Below are 21,791 nucleotides of genomic sequence, written 5' to 3' on the forward strand. Positions count from 1 at the left end.
AGGAACAGAGCGAGTCTGTCTGAAGCAGTAAACTACTGCTTACTAGGGCTAGGACCTATCTTCATTTAAGCAAACATGGCAGGAGAGCAGACCCGCTGCTACCTTAGAGTGAGCGGGATGCCTTCTGCAGCTCTGGCCTGAGCCTGGAATGATGGTGCCTAGGCTCTGAAGCAGCCTTCTGTCAGGGATTTTTATCTAAGACTTCACGGGCCTGTTCCTTTGAAGGACTCTCAGAGCCTTTCCGTAACTCTATCCGGAGGCCTGTGTGGCAGAGCAGAGGTCCCCAGGACTGAGAATTGCTTTGGTGGTGGTCCCTCCAAGACAAGATCACATACATTGAGTATGCAGAAGTTGACTGGCTAAAAGTGCCTTTTGTGTAACAATAAAAAGCCTTAAAGCCGGGCGTGGTGGCGCACGCCTTTAATCCCAGCACTTGGGAGGCAGAGGCAGGTGGATTTCTGAGTTCGAGGCCAGCCTGGTCTACAGAGTGAGCTCCAGGACAGCCAGGGCTACACAGAGAAACCCTGTCTCGAAAAACCAAAAAAAAAAAAGCCTTAAAAAGCACTTCCAGGAAGCTGCCGGGTCAGTCTGAGAGAGAGAGGGGGGCGAGGGAGGGGGGGATCCCCTGCTGCTCAAGAAGCCTAAACTCACTTTGCAGTGTCTCTTTTCAATCTTCTTGCCATAACCCTGAATACCTACAACCTTCCATCTGCCCGATGCCCACTTTATACCCTTAAGCCTGAGCCTGATACATGGTGGGACATTGACTGAACAGTACCTAAGAGGATCTTGTTTCCCATTGGGAAGCTCTGGGCTGGCAGAACAGTCAGGAACCAGGAACCAGGCCTATTATGTGCATTTTTTTTTTTTTTTTTTTTTTTTTTTGGTTTTTTTCAAGACAGGGTTTCTCTGTATAGCTCTGGCTGTCCTGGAACTCACTCTGTATGTACACCAGGATGGCCTCGAACTCAGAAATCCGCCTCTGCCTCCCAAGTGCTGAGATTAAAGGTGTGAGCCACCACCTCCCGGCTTTTTTTTTTTTTTCTTCTTATTGTGTGCATTCTTATTGAGCCAGTGGCCAGTCCAATGCCAGGCACACAGAAAGCTGAAACACCTATCAGGAGTACTAACATAAGAAAATGTTGGGGCTGGAGAGATGGCTCAGTGGTTAAGAGCACTGACTGCTCTTCTGAAGGTCCTGAGTTCAAATCCCAGCAACCACGTGGTAGCTCACAACCATCTGTAATGAGATCTGATGTCTTCTTCTGGGTGTCTGAAGACAGCTACAGTGTACTCATATATAATAATAAATAAATCTTTAAAAACAAACAAACAAACAGAGCCATAGCCAGGCAGTGGTGGCGCACGCCTTTAATCCCAGCACTTGGGAGGCAGAAGCAGGCGGATTTCTGAGTTCCAGGACAGCCAGGGCTACAAAGAGAAACCCTGTCTCAAAACAAAAAACAAAAAACTAAACCAAACCAACCAAACAAACAAAAAACCAGGGCCTCGGGCATGCTAAGACGATGACTTAAAATTTTTGTTATATTTTTATGAGTGTTTTGCCTGTATGTGTATGTGTGCACCATGTGCATGCTTAGTGTTCTCAGAGGCCAGAAGAGCTTTTGGATCCCCTGGAACTGGAGTTACAGATGGTTCTGAGCCACCACATGGAGGCTGGGAGATCTGAGTTCCCTGAAAGAGTAATTCACCAACTGCTGAGCTGTCTCTCCAGTCCCAAGAAAATGACTCAAAGAAAGGGAACTAGGAACCAGAGACCAGGGATTCAGCCCTGGCCATTGCTTTATTTGCTATGCAGCCTGGGACCAGTTATCCTTTTCCTCGGTCTCTTTGGAATTCATTGTCTCTGCTCTTATAGTTTGAATATGACCAGATTACTGTCCTCACCTCTGGCTTCACCATAGAAAGAACCTGAATAGGTTCAAAGAAATACATAGATTGCTGGGCTCCCCTTCAGCCAAATCAATACAGAAGCTCTGGGTAGGGGACAAGAGAAATATTTAAAAGATCCTAGGCAGCCCTGATTATGGCCAGTGAGACTCACTGAACTAAGAAACTCTTAGGTTCTGCAACCACATTTTGGCATCATCTGTACTGAGACCATCGCAGGTCTCTGAGGCTACACCTGCCCACACATCTATTTGTAATGTCTGCTTTGCTGTGTATTCCCACCGCGTGGGCTTATCTGAACCTCCAGGCTCTCTTATCAGCAGGGCCAGTGAGCGCTTTGGATGAGTCACACGTGTGCAGCACTTTAAAAATGGAACTCCACTGATCTTTTCCCGTCTTTATACTTTTGCCTTTTCCAGAACCACATAGCTGGAATCGTAAAACGTGTCACCTTTATTGATTTCACTGTGCATTTATTTTATGCATATATATATTTTATATGTATTATGGGTGTTTCGACTGCATAGGTCTATGTACTACATGTGAGCCTGGAACCCTCTGAGGCCAGAAGAGGGCTTGGGATCTCCCGGGTCTGGACAGATGGTTTTGGGCTGCCTTGTGTGTATTAGGTGCTGAACCTGGCCAGTGATCTGGAAGAGTAGCCAGAGCTCTTAACTGGTGTGCCATGTCTCCAGCCCCTCCCACTTTTATTTTTCCTGAGATGGGATAGATACTGTTTATGCTGGCCTTGAACACCGAGCTCCCCGGCAGCCTACTTCAGTTTCCTCAGTAGTTGGGACCACAGGTGCAAGCCCCAGCACACAGCTGGGCCCCAGCACACAGCTGGATCTGTTGTCACCTTTCTTGTTTGTTGCTCACAGGATTTGCCTGCCTTTGCATCTTGAGTACTGAGGTTAAAGGATTTTCATACCTAGCTTTTTTTTCTTAGTATTTTCATGTGTATGAAAAAGAATCTCCCCCCTCCCCCAAGGAACATTCCATTGTATGGTCGTAGCTGGTTGTAACTAGTTTATCCTCTGACCTTTTGAAGCACTTAGTCACGAACCAAACACCTATAGACATCCAGGCAAGTGTTTTTGCACATAGGATTTTGCCTCATTTCGGTGAATGCCAACAAGTTCATGTCGATGGTGTAGTAGACTGTTTGGTTTTGTAAGAACTGCAGTCTCTCCTTAAAAGTGAGTATATTACTTAAGTGTGGTGGTAGCTATTGCTTATAATCCCAGCATGTGGGAGACTTACATAGAAGGTTCATAAATCTGGGCTACATAAAGTTCCAAGCCAGCTTAGGCTATGTAGAAAGACCCGGTTTCTGATTATAATTTTGCCTTTTTAGCAGCAATGCAACAAGTTACAGCTGCTCCACATCCACATCCTTTTTATTGTTTTTTTAGTTTAGTTTTGTTTTGTTTTTCAAGACAAGCTTTCTCTGTATAGCCCTGGCTGTATTGGAACTCCCTCTGTAGACCAGGCTAGCCTCAAACTCAGAAATCCACTTGCCTCTGCCTTCCGAGTGCTGAGATTAAAGGCGTGTGCCACACTGCCCAGCTGCTCCACATCCTTGTTAGCATTTAGTATTCTCCTTTGTTTCAACTGTCCTGATAGATGTGTAAGAGTTTTCTGTTATTTTGCTATTCTGCAGGGACATGTTGACTTTTTAAAAATGTAATGACATGTTGAATTTTTTTCTTAAGATTAATTTATTGGCTGGCTGGTGGTGGCACATGCCTTTAATCCCAGCACTTGGGAGGCAGAGGCAGGTGGATTTCTGAGTTTGAGGCCAGCCTGGTCTACAGAGTGAGTACCAGGACAGCCAGGGTTACACAGAGAAACTCTTGTCTCGAAAAACCAAAAAAAAAAAAAAAAAAAAAGATTTATTTATTTTATGTGTATGAGTACACTATAGCTGTACAGATGGCCATGAGCCATCATGTGCTGCTGGGAACTGAACTAGCTGTTTTCAGACAGCACCAGAAGAGGGCGTCAGATCTCGTTACGGGCGGATGTGAGCCACCATGTGGTTGCTAGGAATTGAACTCAGGACCTTCGGAAGAGCAGTCAGTGCTCTTACCCGCTGAGCCATCTCACCAGCCCCCAATCAGGGTCTAAGATGCACTGACTAGCCTGGAACTCTTTTATATAGACCAGGATAGCCTCAAACTCCTGACCCTGCCTTTTGAGTACTGGGATTAAAGACATGTACTACCACACCGCTGCCATACTATCATTTCATGATGCTTATCTTTGATGAGGATTTTTTTAGGGGTGGCATGGGGTTTGAGGCAGGGTCTACTATATGGTTCTGGCTCTCCTGGAACTTGAACAGGCTAGCTTCAAACTCACAGATACACCTACCTCATCCTTCTAAGTGCTAGTATTAAAGGTGTGTGCCACCATGCTTGGTCCGCCCCCCACCCCATCAAGACAGGGTTTCTCTACATACCCCTGGCTGTTCTGGTACTTGCTCTATAGACTAGGCTGGCCTCAAACTCTTCAGAGATCTGCCTGCTACCATACCTGTCAGATTTTATATACATAGTGAGAAAAAGGAGTCTGATCCCCAGTAGTCAGAGTTGATGGCCGCCATGTTGACGGCCACCATGTAGGTGCTGTGAATCAAACCCAGGTCCTATGGAAGAATAGCCAGTGATCTTAATCAGCAAGCCACCTCCCCAGCTCCTGTATATATCTGAGTCCACCCCGAAACCCCTTTGAGACAAGGTCTTGTTATAGCTCAGGCTGGCCTTGAACTCCTTGACTCTCTTGCTTTTATCTCCCAGCTACTGAGACTACCAGCACAAATGTACTACCACACCTGGTCCAGAACTGATGCGCTCTTTGGAGCTGTGTGATGGCTCATGCCTGCAATTTCTGTAGTTCAGATTGCCGAGAGTAGCAGGCCAGCATGGTCTACAGTGAGACCATCAAGAGATTAAAAAAAAACAAAAAAAAAAACAAAAAAAACCCCGGCAAGTTGGGCTTGGTGGTATATGCCTGTAATCCTAGTACTCGGGAGGTAAAGGCAAAGATCAGGGAGTTCAAAGCCAGCCTAGGCTCCAAGAGACCCTTTCTCAAAATGCAGAACCTGCATATTTCAGACCCAAATTCTTTCCCTGATGTTTTGGTACTATTTCCTCATAATCTTCGGTTTGAGTTTTCATTCTCTAACAGTGCCCTTTGCTGAGCCCAAGTTTTTCAGTTGGATGAAGTCTTACTGCTGACTGTACCCCATTGACTTTACTTTTGATGTTGCATCTAAAACCTCCGTACAGAACTCAAGGTCACATGGCTCTTCTTGTTATTTTCTACCAGTCTCACTCTGTTGGACAATTGGGCAGATGTTTGTGAAACCCAGAAGATGGCATCTGAGTCCCTGGAGCTGGAGTTCGGGCTTCTGAACTGCCCAGTGAGGATGCAGGGACCAGAAGAGCAGTGCTCTTAACAGATGAGGCACGTCTCCAGCCCAATTGCTAAAGATTAAAAAAAAAAGTTAGCCAAGAGGTGGAGGTGGTGCATTCCTTTAATCCCAGCAGAGGCAGGCAGATCTGAGTTCGAGGCCAGCCTGGTCTACAGAGTGAGTTCCAGGACAGCCAGGGCTATACAGAGAAACCCTGTCTTGAAAAACAACAACAACAAAAAAAATGTAAAACATGAAGAAGTGAACAATGCACTTTGGGAATAGTGAAACTACTCTGTGTGGCAGTGTAATAAGGGTATATATCTGAAGTATTCTTCTATATCTGTACAGGGCAATAATAAAAACTTAATACTGGCTCACTCACGGTAATACACACGTCACAGTGCCATGGTGGCACTACGGATAGGTGACAGGGTCTTTACCGTGCTGACTTTATCCATGGCTAACCCATCAATGCTGGGCTATTAGGAGAGGAAGCCTGACTGGACGAGAGTCACCGGGTGTTCTCCTTTTGTCTCTCTGTAGTCTGGTTACTGTGAGGTGGGTAACTTCCCTTCCCTCTGTCCTTTGTTGCACAAGGTGTTGCCTTGCCACACACAGGCTGAAACGCAATGGGACCAGCTGACCCTCACCCAAAGCCTATGAAACCGAAACCATGAACCAAAATAAACCATCGCTGGCTTGTTTTTCTCAGGTATTTTTGTTACTTTTGAAAAAAGTGACCGATCTATAGACAAGCTCAAGGTACCAATAAGAGAGACCTCGCCAGGGAGAGAGGTGCACAGAACTGACCCTGCACAGCATCCACATGTGCACATTTTTATGTACGTACATGTGTAGTCAGGGGCTGATGCTGGGTGGCCTCCTCCATTGCCTTGTGTTTTGAGGCGGGGCCTTTTTATGGACTCGGAGTTTATTGACTCAGCTGGACTTCTGACCAGCAAAGGGCCTTCCTGTCTCTGCCACGCCTGCACTGGGATTACAGTTGCTACATCTGGGTCCTCATGTCTGTGTTAAATGGATCTTATCAAGCCATCCCACAGCCCCTCAACTTTCCATAACCATAAAACTACTCTAGGAAAAAAAAATGGTTAAAGCTATTAACTAAGGAGGAGGAAAAGGAAACGCCGATGGCAAAGGGGGCTCCTGGTAAAACTGAAAACCTTCCTCACTGAGCATGGTGGCTTTTTTTTTTTTTGTTTTGTTTTGTTTTTTCGAGACAGGGTTTCTCTGTGTAGCCCTGGCTGTCCTGGAACTCACTCTGTAGACCAAGCTGGCCTCGAATTCAGAAATCCACCTGCCTCTGCCTCCCAAGTGCTGGGATTAAAGGCGTGTGCCACAGCCCGGCGCATGGTGGCTCTTAATCCCAGCACCAGGGAAGCAGAGGCAGGTGGATCTGTGTTCATTCAAAGCCAGCCTCTAGTCTATATTATAAATTCCAAAACAGCTTCTCATTTAGTCACTTCTTAACTACTTATTTTTATTTTGTGGGACTAGGTGTTTGTCCACACATGTCTTTGCACCACATGTATGCAGTGCCCACTAGGCTAGGAGAGAATGTTCCATCCCCTGGAAATGGAGATACAGATGGTTGATGTGTATGCTAGGGACAGAACTTCAGGTCCTCTTTAAGAACAAGTGCTTGGGCTGGTGAGATGGCTCAGCGGGTAAGAGCACCGACCGCTCTTCCGAAGGTCATGAGTTCTTCCGAAGGTCATGAGTTCAAATCCCAGCAACCACATGGTGGCTCACAACCACCCATAATGAAATCTGATGCCCTCTTCTGGTGTGTCTGAAGACAGCTACAGTGTACCCATTTATAATAATAAATAAATCTTTAAAAAAAAAAAAAGAACAAGTGCTTATAACCATTCCTATCCTCTTGATAAATTCTAATGGCTCCTTGTCACAGGAGCAAGCCTATACTGTCTTACTGAGGCCATGTATCCTCCAGTGAGCCCCTCCAGCCCATTATCTAGAACCCTCCCCAAATCAATCACTTTGGATCTCCAGACACAAGCCTGCATTGCCCTTCCTTGCCTTGGGACACTGTACCTCTCTTGCACAGTCTGGCTATGCCCTGAACCTTCTGGAGCCTCCATTTGGGAACACAGGATCTTTGTCTGGACCTGACGAGGCACAGCCAGCTAGCCCAGCTTGGTTCTTCCCACAGCTACAAAGAGAATATTCTTGAGTTTCACAGCAGAGCTGTTCTTGCGGCACTAACAGCCCCTAAACTGTATCACAGGACCTTACCGTGCCCTGATAGGGTGTGGACAGCAAAGAGGAATGTTTGAAATCTACTGGCCACTGAGGAAACGGCCAGCTTGAGGCAGTCTGCAGTCGGGTTCTAGCTGGCTTTAGTCCTACTTACCTTTAACCTTAGCACTGGGGAGGCAGGCTGATACTGTTTAAGTTCAAGGTTCCTGTTCCTGTTCTACTGGGACAGCCAAAGCTATATAATACAGCAGTCACTGCACTAACAGTGAATCGACGTGGAAATAGAACCATGAGCAGTGCTGTCTGCTTTGAATGAAAGTTTGAGAGGCTGTGCAGCACCTAGGGAGTACATAGATCCCATCTGGACATGGCTACTAAAGAAAAGATAGGATGGGGGCGTGGCTCAGTGGAGAGTGCTCCCCTGGCACACGCCATGCCCTGGGGTCCATCCCTACTATACAATAAACTGCATCACATTAACTAGGTGTGATAGTGTACACCCATGATTCTAGCACTCGGGATGGAGGCAGGAGGTTCAAGATCATTATGGACTATCAAGTGAATTTAAGGCAAGCCTGGGCTAGAGAGCTTGTCTCAAAAGTTTCTCCTAATTTATATGTATCATTTTTAAAAATATAACTAATTTGCTAGTTTGCTAGGCCATAAAAACTCCTAAGCAATTTGATTTAAATACTTAACTGAGCTCAGCATTTTTTTTTTTTTTTTTTTTAGGAGGCCCCATGAAAAATTACTATGATGATACTGCTGTGAGATGAGGAATTCTGGAATCTTCTGGCTTAAGAAATCACCAGAGCCAGGCAGTGGTGGCACACGCCTTTAATCCCAGCACTTGGGAGGCAGAGGCAGGAGGATTTCTGAGTTCGAGGTCAGCCTGGTCTACAGGGTGAGTTCCAGGACAGCCAGGGCTACACAGAGAAACCCTGCCTCGAAAAACAAAACAAAACAAAAAATCACCAGATAATCTAGGATACAAAAGAAAAAAGTGAAAACCATAAAGCCCAAACCAAACCTAAAACTAAAACCCCACGGGCCTTGAAGCCCAGTAAGTAGGCCACACACAGGCTTTTTCTGTAGTACAGTAGAAAGGTACACAGAGCACAACGCGCGTGGGGAAGGGTGGACTGCATAGCACACAGAAGAGCCATGTGCATTGTGGGTCATAGGACGGGATGCGCACCTGCCTCGGGTTCTAGTTTAAAGAACTTGAAAACTACCAAGATTTGAAATCCTTCATTTCCAAGGGGAGAAAGCCCAAGAGGAAAAGCTGGTGATGTCCAATCACAGCTCTCCGCCGTGGGCCTTGGACTACAGGCCTGCTGGGCTGAATGTCCCACACAAGGCAGGTCTCATTCTGCTCAGCAGAGGTGTGGTGGCTCCATGTCACAGAGCCATGGTGGGCGGGACCCAACAAATGCCACCAGTCACAGCTAGAACAAAATGGTTTTAATCAATTGTCACCCTCACTCTCCCTCCCGGGAGCAGAGCAACAAAAGGCTCGGCTCCTGCCCCAGGGGACAGTAAGGCTTCTGTGTCCCCACATTGCAGGGCCAGGCTAGGCAGGCGGGTGGGAGACAGGAAGATGGACAGGGGGATGGCAGGTGGCCTGAACATTGGAAAGCAAAGGGACCCTGGCCAGTTCTTGTGCCCCAGGGCCTAGCCCAACACTCCCGCTCCCCTCCCTGGCTTGAGAAAGGTCATGAGGAAGAGACAGGGGAGCAAGTCCCAGCAGCAGGAGAGGCAGCAGCTGTTTCCTTCACCAATAAATACACTTCATTACCAAGCTAGGAGAGAGGGGTGGGAAGAGGACCTGGGGTGGGCAGGAAGGGGGAGAAGCTGCCACCTGTGTCGCTGAGATTAAAGCAATGAGATGGTGCCAGACCCCCCACCACTAGCCTCACCCCCCTCGTCTCCTTAAAACTGTGAAAAAGCTTTTAACATGGCCCTCCTGTCTCCAGGGCTGCTCAGAAGCTTGACTGAGAGGAGGCACCTGGCAGAGACAGGGGCGAGGGAGGGAGAGAGGGAGGGAGGGGAGGGAGGGAGAGGAGGGAGGCTGCTTCTCCCCAGAGGCTGCAGCTGGAGGGCTGCCGCCCAGAGGAAGCACACAGGGCTGGGGGAGGCTGGCATGAACCAACTCCCAGCTCCAGAGTAGGAGTCAAGGGGACAGAGGCGAGGGAGGGAGGGAGGCTTGGTGGTGGTGGGCGCTGTGTCCAGTGTAAAGCTTGGGGCTGCTGAGGAGGGATGGCTGACCTAAGGACTTTCCCACTCCCTCCCCCCAGAGCAGCAGGGGACAGAGAAAAGCCATCACTTCTTTGGTCTTTGTGGCGGCTCAGCACGTGGGTGGGAAGGAGGGCAGAGAGGGTGAGAAGGGTCCTTAGGAAGCGCCACCTCAGCAGAGTAGGCCTGGCTGGGAGCTCTGGCAGAAAGGTCACAGTGAGGCCGAGGAGCGCCCCAGGAGAGCGGCCATGGCGCATTAGTACTTGCAAGGGCAGGTGGGTGGGGAGGTACCCCACCCCCCTCACACCATAGGAAAGGCAAAGCCCTCAGAGATAGCCTAAAACAGGCCAGGAGGAGAGGAGGATGCTCCACTGCCACCAGGGCAGGTGGCCTGACCTTGCCACTGTGGGCTCCACCATAACACTGGCGGCTGTGAAGGGCCCTTCCAGAAAGGCCACAGGGGAGCTAGCCCCATAGGCAGGAGAGCAAGTGGCAACAACAGGCCAAGGCACGCCTTTGCCAGCAGGGAGTTCCACTCCCTTTCTGTTGCCGACTGAGGGGCAGGGCAGTCCGTGAGACAGCTTCAGCTCTTGCCTCCCCACTGGAGGCCACAGGAGTTTTGAGAAGGGCCAGAGCCTTCCAGAGACACGGAAGCAGGAGGTAAGGGCATACAGAGGGCCTTCCCCTCCTGCTTTTCTGCTCAGGGCTGAGGACAGTCAAGGGACAATCAGCCCAAGAGTCTGAAAGCCAGCAAGTTGCAGCAATCCCCACCCACAATGTCAAACTAACAAACAAAACAGGGAGGGGGGATGAAAAATGGGGGTGGGAAAGACAAACCAAAACAGAGCCCAGCCCTCTGATCTTCAGCACAGGGCTGGGACTGGGGCTAGGAGCCTCTAGCTGGGCCGGCACTGCACCTGGCCCTCTGCACTGTCCTCATCATCAGAGGCCCCGGCACCCCCGCTGCTCAGGCCTGTGATCCGGTAGCCCATGTCCAACAGCATTGCCTCTAGGGGATTGGCATTCATGCGCCGCTGATTGGCCTGAGAGGCACCCTCCATATCCTCCACAACTCGGCCTGTGAGGTCTTCACTCTGTCAAGAAAAGGCAGTTCTAGTGAGCTTGGGGTGGAGGGAAAGGTATGGGGGAGGCACAAGTACTGTGGCATATGCAGGGGCTGAGGACGGAGACACACACACACACACTGGATACATCAGAGGAAACATCTACTTCAGAATATATAAGAAGATCACACTGGGGTATCTAAGGAGCACGTAAGATTAAGCACATGGGGAGATGTGTGCATACAGGATACATGTTGGGGGAATGCCTCACGTGTGCTGGGTTGGGGACCAGATACAGCCCCCCACCTCTAACAACTCTTTACATTTTCTCCCTCGAGGAAGGGCTGGGTGGGGTCCTCTTTGTAAGAGTTACAGCAAACCGGTTCTGAATTCAGATCAACCATATGAACTTCAGTCTGCTAGCTGTCCCTGGAAGGCTTATCTGCCCACTGGCACTGAGAGCAGAGGAGGCCACACTGGCCTAAGCGCTCTGTGTGCAAGATTGCATAGCAATCAACTCCTAAGTATGGGCACCTCCCTGGGGCAGTCCCTTAACAGCTTCTGCAGGACCCCTCATAGTAGCATATGAAGGGAAAGGCCTTTAGGGAGCCTGAGGCTTTCCCACAAGAGGCTGGTCTAGTTCTGTTCATTCCCTTGCACACCCACTCTTGGTATATGGGCATTTCACCTTCATGGCTAACTGAAGGATATGCTCCAAGAATGCAAAAGCCAATCCCGTCCCAGAAATGCCCACTGTGTTTAGAGCTTCCTTGGGTCTAGGGGCTCCCACTTTCTAGCTTTATCTTTCCCAGCAGTCTCTTCCCTGGCACTGAAGCTCAGTCAGAGGCTCCAAACACAGTCCTTATGCTCCTTGTCGCCTGGCTTTGGCCACCTTGCTGTGTCCTCACCTCTGGTCTTGGGTTCCACAGTCGCACAACAGGGTCGATGCCACTGGTGGCTAGGAAGCAGTAGCTGGGATGTGGCTGCAAGCAGTTGACAATGGATTCATCCCCCTGGAGCACTCGGACGAGGTTGGTGGTCTCCTTTTCCCAGATGAAGAAGGAGCCATCATCAGAGCCGCTGACGATGTACTGAGCATTGCTGGCAGGGGCAAAGGGCAGGGAGGTCAGGTGGAAGACTGCCTTAAAGGCGCAGGTAGACGCTGGACGGAAAGGGTGAGGCCTCCACACTCAGTTCCTCACACTCAAGGGGCTACCCTTGAAGCAGAACTCTCCTACGCAAATGAGCTCCCTCTTCCATACTGCATATACCAGTCATCAGTGTATTAAAACCCAGCATCAGTTGCTGGGCATGGTGGTGCACACTTTCAACCCCAGTACCTGTGAGGCAGAGGCAGAGGCAGAGGCAGGCAGATCTCTGTGATTTTGAGGCTAGCTTGGTCTACAGAGTGAGTTCGAGGACAGCCAAAGCTACACAGTAAAATCCTGTCTCAAAACAAAAACAAAACAAACAAACACCCAAACCCAAACCCAAACCAAAAAAACTCCCAACATCAGTGACCGCCTGGGTCCCTCCAATACCGTACTGTAGAATCCATGAGGTACATAATTACCTTGCTGGTGTAGGACCAACTCCTGTATCTCTTTCTCTTTCTCTCTGTAGCCTCATCTAGCTAAATCGTCCCTCAGCAAGCCAAGACTCCTACAGTTCATCCATCCATCCGCAATGCAGGCCGACTAGCAAACCCTACAGTCCATCCATCCACAATGCAGGCCGACTAGCAAATCTTATAGTCCATCCATCCATAATGCAGGCCCCCTGACACTCAGAGGGGATCTCAGGGGAGAGACCCTCTGGATGTAAGTCCAATGGATATAAACAAAGCAAGGATGGGGCTTGTTTGGGGTGGGAGTGTCTAAGAACACAGGCTGTGTCCCTGAGTATCCAGGGCAGGGTCTAAGACATCCAGCCTCATATTTCTTGTCTCCCTTTCAGTAGCATACAAAAGCTCCAAGTGTCCAGATAAAGCCAGCAAGCTCTGGGACACTAGACAGAGTAGGGAAGGGCAGAGGAAACTCCCAGGCACAGCATAGATGCCACTCAGACCAATCTGTTAGTTAGGGTTCCACGAGTAGAATGGCTGCTTTCACTGTACAGACAAATGGAGGCTACCAGAGGAACCTAAGGGTACAGAGGCAGAGCCAGGCAACGAGTACCTCCAAATTATGTCTCCAATGTGGCCCCACCCCTCAAACCCTTGCACTCTCCTCCTGCTCAGGGCCTCAGACCTGCCAAAGAAATTCGCCTCCTTGATGTCTGTGGTGGTGTTGCAGTGGCCACAGTAGCGGAACTGATAGTCGTAGCTCCGTTCCCGTAGCACCATTTCGTCTTCTGAGATGGAGTCTTTGCGACTTGTGCTTCGAAGGCGAACTGGACCACCACCACCACCACCACCACCACCACCACCGGCTGCCTTCTTCTCCTCTGGGGCAGAAAGCAAGGAAAGGTGAGCAAGGAGAGGTGGGAGGCTTCCCATCACCCCTCACTGCCTCCTCTACCTCTACGCTACAGTTTCCAGCCCAGACCTGGCAATCCGAGGCCATCTGCCCCCAGCTTTACTGAGAGAAGTCCATAGGAATTGGTATCGCTGGCCTCAGCCTGAACACTACTCATAGAATGAGTGAATCCCCTGGCTCTCCGGTGAGACCATTTCTCTGATTTGTAACCCACATCACCATGACCCAGATCTCCCTCAAACTCTACAGAGGCACCAGGCAGGCTTGGGTGCCCTTTGCAGACGAGACCCGGTTGGAGGCTGTGCTGGATCCATGGCCACACGGTTCGACCTGGCATTGCTGAGCAGGGAACTAAGGCACTGTCCTAGACACCATGCTTGCTGCACACGCCCAGACTGAGACAAAGGCAAACAAACGCACCGGCCTCTCTTGGCCCAGTGCGCTCGATGCCAGGGCCCCACCTGGGAACAGGTCAGAGGCCCAGCTGGAGCCACACAGCCTGACTGGGTGGTACCTGGTGCCTTGAATGCTAACATTAACCTTCAACAGAGTTTCAGCGGGGGATGCTGACCGTCCCCTTCTTCAGGTATGAAAAGTGAGTTTCATGCCTTAAGGTCATGGAATTTCAGAATCAGCACCTGAAGCCAGGGCTTCTAGATCAAAGCGCCATGGCTTTTCTGGGTAGGCAACGGACAGCTGCGTCTCCTGGGCACACACTCACCACCATCATTTTTGGAGAAAAGGGCAGCTGTGATGTCCCGGCCCAGAGCGTCACAAGCACTGCTGTGGGCCTGTTCTGGGAACTTCCCTTTGAAGTCATCCAGGCACTCCAGAGCCTCGGCCACATACTTCAGTTCAAAGAGGCACCGGGCCAGACGGAAGTGTGCCTTCAGGTGGCAGGGGTTTAGGGAGATGGCCTTGAGGCAGTCCCGGAGGGCATCGTAGTGGTCCCCATCCCTGGGAAGGTACAGGAACATAGGTGAGAGGTGAGGGAGGCCCTGTGGCAAAAGCAAGGTTCCCACCATTTTCTATGGTCACTTCTAGGCCATCTCTGGCAAACCTCAGGGTGAGGAGATATGGAAATGAAGCCTTGCCTTAGCTCAGCACTCCCTCCCTGGGTGCGGGAGTATGCTAAGGAGCAAGCCAGGAACCCCAGGTTTAGATAGTAAAAAGCAGTGTTGGGCTGCCCTCTGCTGGGCACAGACGGCAACCGGGCACTGCTCACCTCAGGCACCCGCAGCTCTGCAGCAGAAGGCCTGGCATCCTGCCCACCTCAGACTCCCCAAGCCCTCCTTCTCTTTTCCTTCATCCACCTCCTCAAATCCCCCTGCTGGCCTTCAAAGCTATGTCCAAGGCAGGGGGCCCTCAAGGACAGTTCTGTGGTCTGGAGAAGCCAGAAGTGTTAGGCCAGGGGCTCAGGGTCTGACCAGCAGGCAGCATGCCCTCAGCCAGACCCCCCTCTGTCCTGGCTGACTGATCTGCAGCAGCTGTGGCCTCCACCTCCTGGGGCTGGAGGATGGGGCCTGACTGTCTGGCAAAGTCAGCTCTCTGGAAGCTGATGGTGAGGGGGCTGTGCACACCAGGAGCTCCAAATCCTCTCTACTCGTTTCTCCAATAGAGAAGTATGGATAAAGGGAAGTGGAGGCTTTCTATTGGAGGGGTAGAGGGAGAAGCCCTCTTTTCTACCACATCTGCCTGTTGCCAGAAAGCCATTTTGCCTCTCATCTGTACAGCCAAACAGCAATGAAGGCCACTTTCCCCTTTAGAAACCTGTAAATGACCATATTTTCAATGCTGGGGACTGAAGCCTCCCCCTTCCTGGTGGGCTAGGGTGGGCCTACTGTGCAGTAAGCAGCACTCACTAAAGCCAAGGGTCCCTTCACCAAGGGACCAGGTCACAGAAGGTGCCTCCTGACCCTCTCCTGCCATATAAGAAGGAGCATCCAGCCCTTGGAGTAGCCATTAGACTAGGAACCGACAGCTAAGCAATGTGGGGCAGGCAGGAAGCAGAGCTGCTTTGATGGTGTGCTCTGCGTCAGAATGAGTGGCTATGACGAAGGAGCAGGCACTGTCTGGAAACCCAGTTACTGCCTGCAAGGTGCCCGTTTCTGAGTTCCTACCAAGAGCCAGACCAGAGACCAGCCAGGAGCCAGAGGGTGGTCTGTTTCCAGGAGCAGATGGTAGCCCTGGGGAGACTAGCCTGGGACAGAATGTGACATTCTAGGGGTCACTGGCAGGCATGTGGGGATGGGAAAAAAAAAAAAGAGCAGGCTGGCCCCAGGGCTCACCCATCCTAGATGTACTGCCAGATCAATCTCCCTGAAAAGACAGCCCTCTGCTCCGATCTCTCCAGTGCTGCCCATCACACGCGGAATCAAGGCCAAATGCCACCCTCTGCATTCCAAGTCCTTTCCAGGCAAGCCCCAGGCTACCTCACAGACTCATCCCCTGCCAGTCCTTTCCAGAACCCTCGGCTCCAGCCAAATGGATTTGCTGTTTTGAAGCAGGCTCTTCAGTCACTCCCCCGCCCCCACGCCTTTGTTCACACCATTTCCTCTCCCTGCAATGTCCTTCCCCACAGTCCTCTCCTCCCCCTTATCTCCTTGTCTAAGCTGCCCACACTTAGAGCCCATTCAGACAGATATCTTTCTGAGGCTCCCCTGACCCTGAGCTGGGGAACTCAGCTCTTCTTGGTGCCCACAGCACTGTACCTGGCCATTTAACAGGGCTCACTGCTTCCTGCATCTTTCATGTCTCATGCTCAACTATGTCAGAGATTTTATTCTTGTCCAGTGGCTGGGCACTCTGGGGCACAGGGATTCAGAGTGATAGAACTCTGTTTCCCCAGTACCTAGCACATAGTAGGAACTCAGAAAACAAGCTGTGACTTGGGAAATCACCAACTTCTCTGAGCAAAGATACAGACAAGAAGCTGAGCTCTCAGCCAAGTCTAGATGAAGGGGCTGTCACCTGCTACCCAACCAGTGTAATAGAGGTGACACACCTCAGATGGCCAGGCCCCCAGATAGTCTTCTTTTGAATGTGGGTGCCCCTTGATCCCTAGGGAAACTCCTGATGCTTCAGCTAACTTGTGTGTGTGTGGCATCTCCCCCACTCCCATCCTGCTGACTTGGGTGGGTTTCTTAAGCTTCCCAGGCCTGCCTAGTTTCAGCCAGACGATGGCACACCAGCTGGCCTGTCTGTCTGGGCAGAGCCGACGGATGCCAGACGGAGCAGAAATGGCTCTGGGCCCAGCTCTATCCATCTCTAGTCTTGGCCCTGGCTGGGGGATGGGGTCTGCCTGCCTGCCTGTGTGATGGTGCTACAGGCAGGACTGGGGCCCTGATGATCTCTGAAGATGTCTTAGGATGCTGACCTGTCTATTCCATTATCACCAGTCAGCGAACCTCTGAGGTCTAGTTTGTACTTGGTCCAGTGAGTGGGTTTAAAAGCCCACAAAGCAAATGCAGGGCCATTCAACTGCAAAATCATTTTATGAAGATACAAACTGAGTTCGTCAAGCTCCTCGTTTGTATCTATCAAGAGGCAGGTGGATTTCTGAGTTCGAGGCCAGCCTGGTCTACACATTAAGTTCCAGGACAGCCAGGGCTACACAGAGAGACCCTGTCTCAAAAAACCAAAAAACAAACAAACAAACAAAAAGAGTCCACTCTTCTTCCAAAGTCCAACCCAAGCCTCAATTCTCCTATAATTAGTATCAACACCCCTCTTAATCCCTACTGCCATTCACACTTTATGACAAAGCAATGTGGGAATTTCCTGCACACTAAATGTCTTGTGCTACCTCAGCCTTAAGTAGAGAGTAGGGGCCTATGTTCAAGAGGCCCCAAGAGACAGTGGGATGCCAATGGCACCTTCTGTGGATGCCTTAGCAACTTGGTCTCATGGTCCAGGTGCTTCAGCCCTTGTTCTAACCCAGAAACCTCTGCAGTTCCCACTCACCACTTGCGCTTCATGTAGGCAGCAGCCCGGTTTCCATAGAGCATAGCATTGTGAGGGGCCTTTTGTACAGCCTTGCTGTAAAGCTGAATGGCCTGGGTCCACTGCTGGCAGGCAAAGGCTTCATTGGCTTGCTGCTTCACACGTTCCAGGTATGGGGGTAGCTCCACCTGGGGGCTGTGAGGGAAGGAGAGCCAAGTCTGACCAGTTAAAGGTTAAAAATCCTACCCAAGAGCCATGCATGGTTCTGCGGACCCTGGCATCTCACTGCCATCCAGGAGAAGGCACTTTCATCCTGAGCTTGGGCCATTCTCTATTACCATGAAAGAACACGTGTATTTCCCAATACTGTGAGCAGTAAAGGAGAGGCAGGCAGGAAAGACTGTCTGGAAAGGTATAAAGCAGTTATTAACCAAATGCTTGGGTTTGGGGGACAGCCACTGATGCCACCTGCACTCACATTGAACTAGACCTTGTGGCCATTCTACTTCCTCCTATGGGAGAATTCTGTTTTTCCCAAGGACTAGGCGATTTGAATGCCTAAGGCCAGCAGAGGGGTGGGAAGGGGAAAGAGACAGGGATGTACTGTAAAATGGGAAATAATGTAATGGGATCATGTGCACGGGAGACAAAGTTCAATGCTGAGAGGCCACTAGCCTCTGGACCCTTAGCCCAGCAACTGGGGCAGAAGGACAGACTTCAATCTGGTTGTGTTTGGCAGCCTCTCAGATAGAAGCTGCTTTCAGAACACTAGCTGCTCTCTAAGAAGCCTTTCTGGCCCAACATCTACCATCTGGGATTCACAACTGGGTTAAGGTTAGGAGGAAGGGTTTTTTGCTTGTGTGTGTGTTGCATGTGTGCACTTGCATACATGCATTGTGTGTGTGTGTGTATTGTTGAGATTTTTGTATTATGGGTGCTTTTCCTAAATCAATGTCTGTGCACCAAGCGTGTGCAGTGCATGAGGAGGCCAGAAGAAGGCACTGGATCTACTGGAATGGAGCTACAGACAGCTGTGGGCAGCTCTATAGGTTCTGGGAATGGAAGCTGGGTGCCCCGACAGAGCAGCCAGAGCTTGGCTGCTGAGTAGTCTCTCCAACCCCAAGAAGAGAGGTTTTCAGGATATGTTGAGTTAGCTGGGATTAAGACTGAAAGGGCACGGAGGGCAGCTGGCCTCACCTGATACATCCCTTGCTTTCTGGCAGCCGGAAGCCATTGCTGTGAAGGTGTAGGCCATTTGACACGCCGTTGGACACACCGTTAGTAGACATCTTGCCATTCTGGACTTCTGGCAGAATGAGAAGAAAGTAACAGTGACACCTCAGGAGGAGGGGTTCACTTCTCTGCATCCTTCTGGCTTCCATCACAGGATCTGATGGCTCCATCTTGAGACTATTCTCCCAGTTCAGACCCAGTCCCAGAAAACAAGGCAGGACAGGCAGGCAGTGGAATAAAGAAAAGCTTGTGCGTCCTCTGCTGGCTAGAGAGGATATAGCTCCTTTCTGTCTGACATTCCCCACAGCTGAGGTTGGGAAGGAGATGAGGGGTGAAGAGGTGGATGCATCAGCTGTAAGCCATAGGAAGAAATCCATGAACCAGGATGAGAAGGGAAAGGGCAACTACTTCAAGTTCTTAAGAGCCAGGGCACCGGAAGGGCTCATCTTCCAAAAGAACAGGATGCAAAGTCTCTGACCCGTATGACTATCCTTCTGATGGGTGAGTGTAGAGATCTTCTCTTTTGGAGTGTATGACACAGGTCAGAGTAAACACTGAGCTTCGCCTCACAGGAAAGTGCACAGGCCTCCACCCACGCCAGCCTGGGTCCCTAAGGGAGAACTTACCCACTGAGTGGCATTTTCTAGGCAAGAGGAAGGTATATGGCCGTTGCTTGTACGTCAAGTCAAACAAATACACCTGGGATTGAGGAGAGATGGAGGCCATGAGGCAAGGATGTGGCTGAAACATCAGCAAGACCTGGAAAGCTTTCAAGACCAGGATCCTCAACTTGCAGTGAGCACCAAGCACAGAACCACAGAGCTAGCCCGATGCTTCCACGAAAGGAACCTTAGGCAGGAAAACCCCAAGCTTTTGAGTCTTGGGGTAGGCTATGGGGCTTACACAAAGCCCTGGCTGACATATGGGAGCACATATTTAAATCTGAAAGGTCCTCAAAGGCGCAAATATCTTGTTTTATTGATAAGAAAACTGAGGCCTCAGAGAAGCTACTAAAAAACGACACTACCAATTACTCCTGTCAGTAAGCAAATGTTATCTGTTATTAAAACTGAGTGCTATTCAATGCTTATTTTGTTGCAGAGTCCTGCTAAGTGTACATGGACTTATCCCAGAAAGTACAACATGCAGAGCCTATTAGTATCAGCATCATCCCTTCTGCAGATGAAGAAACGCAGACTCAGAACTCCATACCTTACCGGGGTTCTAAGAGCAGGGGACAGCATAGCTAGGACTCCAAGCAGCCCTGCCTGCCTCTGACTGCTCCCCACGAGCCAGGGGCTCAGCCACTCTCCAGCCCACCTCCTTTGCATTTGCGCCTTGCTTGTGTTTGCCCTGAGGCCGTCTGTATTTGCATCTGTCCCCATCTTGTTTATGATAATGCTAGTACCACAGCAAGAGATGGCTGGAGATGAATTTCTACAAGGCTCAGCACACATCCCCGAGTCGAGAGCACATAAACAGGGCTTGGCACCTTGGCATTGGCAAATGACACTTCTCAAAGCTGGCCCTAGATCAAGCTTGGCTGAGCTCTAAGCCTCAAAGACTTCCTTCCAGGAAGTACCAGGAGAGGTAACTGAGGCTCGGGAAGATTGACAATTGCTTCAAGTCACTGGAAATAGCAAGTGGCAGGTTAGTGTTAGAGAGTGCAGCGTGACAGGTTTCACTGTGAACTGAGGTTGGCCTTGTATTCCCTATCTCCTGCATCAGCCTCCTGAAGATGGGATAACGGGAGCCACCACACGAAGGCAGCATCATGTCTGTCACTCCCTCCCTCTCCTCTCAGTTAGGGTTCCACGTATCCTAGGCTGGCCTTGAACTTGTGTATAACCAAGGATGAACTTTAACCTCTGACCCTCTGGTGTTTACCTCTCACACATTGAGTTTGAAGGCACAGATGACCATCCCTGGTCTCCTGGCTTTATGTGGTGCTAGGGATCAAACCTGGCTTTGTGTACCTTAGGCAAGTGCTCTAATTAGTGACTAACACCCCTAGCCCATGGTCTGTCAGTTTCAATGCCAGCCTCCTTTCTCTTCTCCTCTTTATTAGGCTGTGAGTGTGTGGTGTCCCTGTGAATGTAGGCAAGCACACACCACAGTGCACATGGACATCAGGACAGCTTTCTTCCATTTGTTTTCAATAGTTATGGTTAGCCTGGAATTCACTATGTAAACCAGGCTAGTCTTAAACTCTGAGATCCACATGCCTCCGCCGCCCAAATGCTGGGAATAAAAGTGTGTGCCATCATCCTCAGGCCCAGAGGGATAGCTGGAGAGTTGGTTCTCTCCCTCTCCCTTGGGATCTGGGGACTAAACTCAGCAAGCATTTTTACCTGAGGAGCCACTTGCCAGACACTTAAAAGCATAAAGAAAAGGAAATAGAAAGACTAGGTTAGGGTAACTGTGGTCACACATCATTTACAAAGACGCTGAGACTTTTATCTGCCAAGACAGGGAATGTGGGTGAGAGTCTCACTGGGCATGGACCTACCTGCTCTCCTCCCATGTTGACTAGCAGCTCTGTGCCACTGGGGCTAAAGGTCACATAAGTGGCAACCAGCACTCTCAGACGGCTGTTATAGTCAGGCAGCTTCACTGGCAGGTGACCTGCCAAGAAGAGCACAATGACCCTAGGATGAAACTTCAGTCCCTACTTAGAGAGCCAGGACACAGTGTAAAGACAGCCAAATTGGAAACGCTAGCCACCCGCTCCACGAAGGCAGCTACAAGCGTTGAGCCCTTGGTCGATGTGCCAGCTGCCTCAGGCTTGTCCTCGGTCATTTTGTGTGTGACACAGGGTCTTGCTGTGTAGTCCAGACTGGTTTTTATTACTAGCTCTTTCAGATTAGTGTTGCGATTTTGAGCCTCCTATAGTTCTGGGATTACAATCCCATTTTTAAAGAGAAGAAGTTCCTCAGAGTTAAATGATTTGTTAACAGTTACACAGCTGGTCAAAATGAGGAGTGAAGTCCAGACCTGTCTGAGTCTAACCCCAGTCCCCCCCACCTTTCTGGACAGCCTCAGAAAGAGCCAAGGTCCAGGCCAGAGCCAGGCTGGGCCCTACCTGCGACGTAATACTGCGCTGCACCGTCCGGGAGGGGCTTCTGCCGGTCACAGAAGGTGTGCACGCCTGCCGAAGGGCTCTGCTTCATGCTCTTTCTGATGGAAGGAAAATTGGACAGGTTAAAACTGGCTAGCTGTCCCTGGCTAGCTGGATCACACTCCAGAGAAAACCCAGGGTTGTGTCTCTAG

At 50.2% G+C, this 21,791-nt stretch overlaps 1 protein-coding gene across 4 annotated transcripts in view; it reads right to left on the reverse strand.

Moving 5' to 3' along the window:
- Positions 1–9,019: 9,019 nt before the first annotated feature.
- Positions 9,020–21,791, reverse strand: part of Wdtc1 (WD and tetratricopeptide repeats 1) — a 62,873-nt gene continuing 50,101 nt past the window's right edge. For all 4 annotated transcript variants that reach the window (XM_031378967.1, XM_031378969.1, XM_031378966.1 and 1 more), the window contains 9 exons: positions 21,604–21,698; positions 21,031–21,146; positions 19,148–19,220; positions 18,486–18,594; positions 17,310–17,483; positions 14,068–14,303; positions 13,119–13,314; positions 11,778–11,970; positions 9,020–10,899 (listed from right to left, as the gene is read on the reverse strand). In XM_031378967.1, the coding sequence (XP_031234827.1) occupies positions 10,702–10,899; positions 11,778–11,970; positions 13,119–13,314; positions 14,068–14,303; positions 17,310–17,483; positions 18,486–18,594; positions 19,148–19,220; positions 21,031–21,146; positions 21,604–21,698 (1,390 nt within the window). In that variant the 3' untranslated portion in view covers positions 9,020–10,701. The remainder of the gene's footprint in view (positions 10,900–11,777; positions 11,971–13,118; positions 13,315–14,067; positions 14,304–17,309; positions 17,484–18,485; positions 18,595–19,147; positions 19,221–21,030; positions 21,147–21,603; positions 21,699–21,791) is intronic.

Source organism: Mastomys coucha, unplaced genomic scaffold, assembly GCF_008632895.1.
Source record: "Mastomys coucha isolate ucsf_1 unplaced genomic scaffold, UCSF_Mcou_1 pScaffold18, whole genome shotgun sequence".
NCBI lineage: Eukaryota > Metazoa > Chordata > Mammalia > Rodentia > Muridae > Mastomys > Mastomys coucha.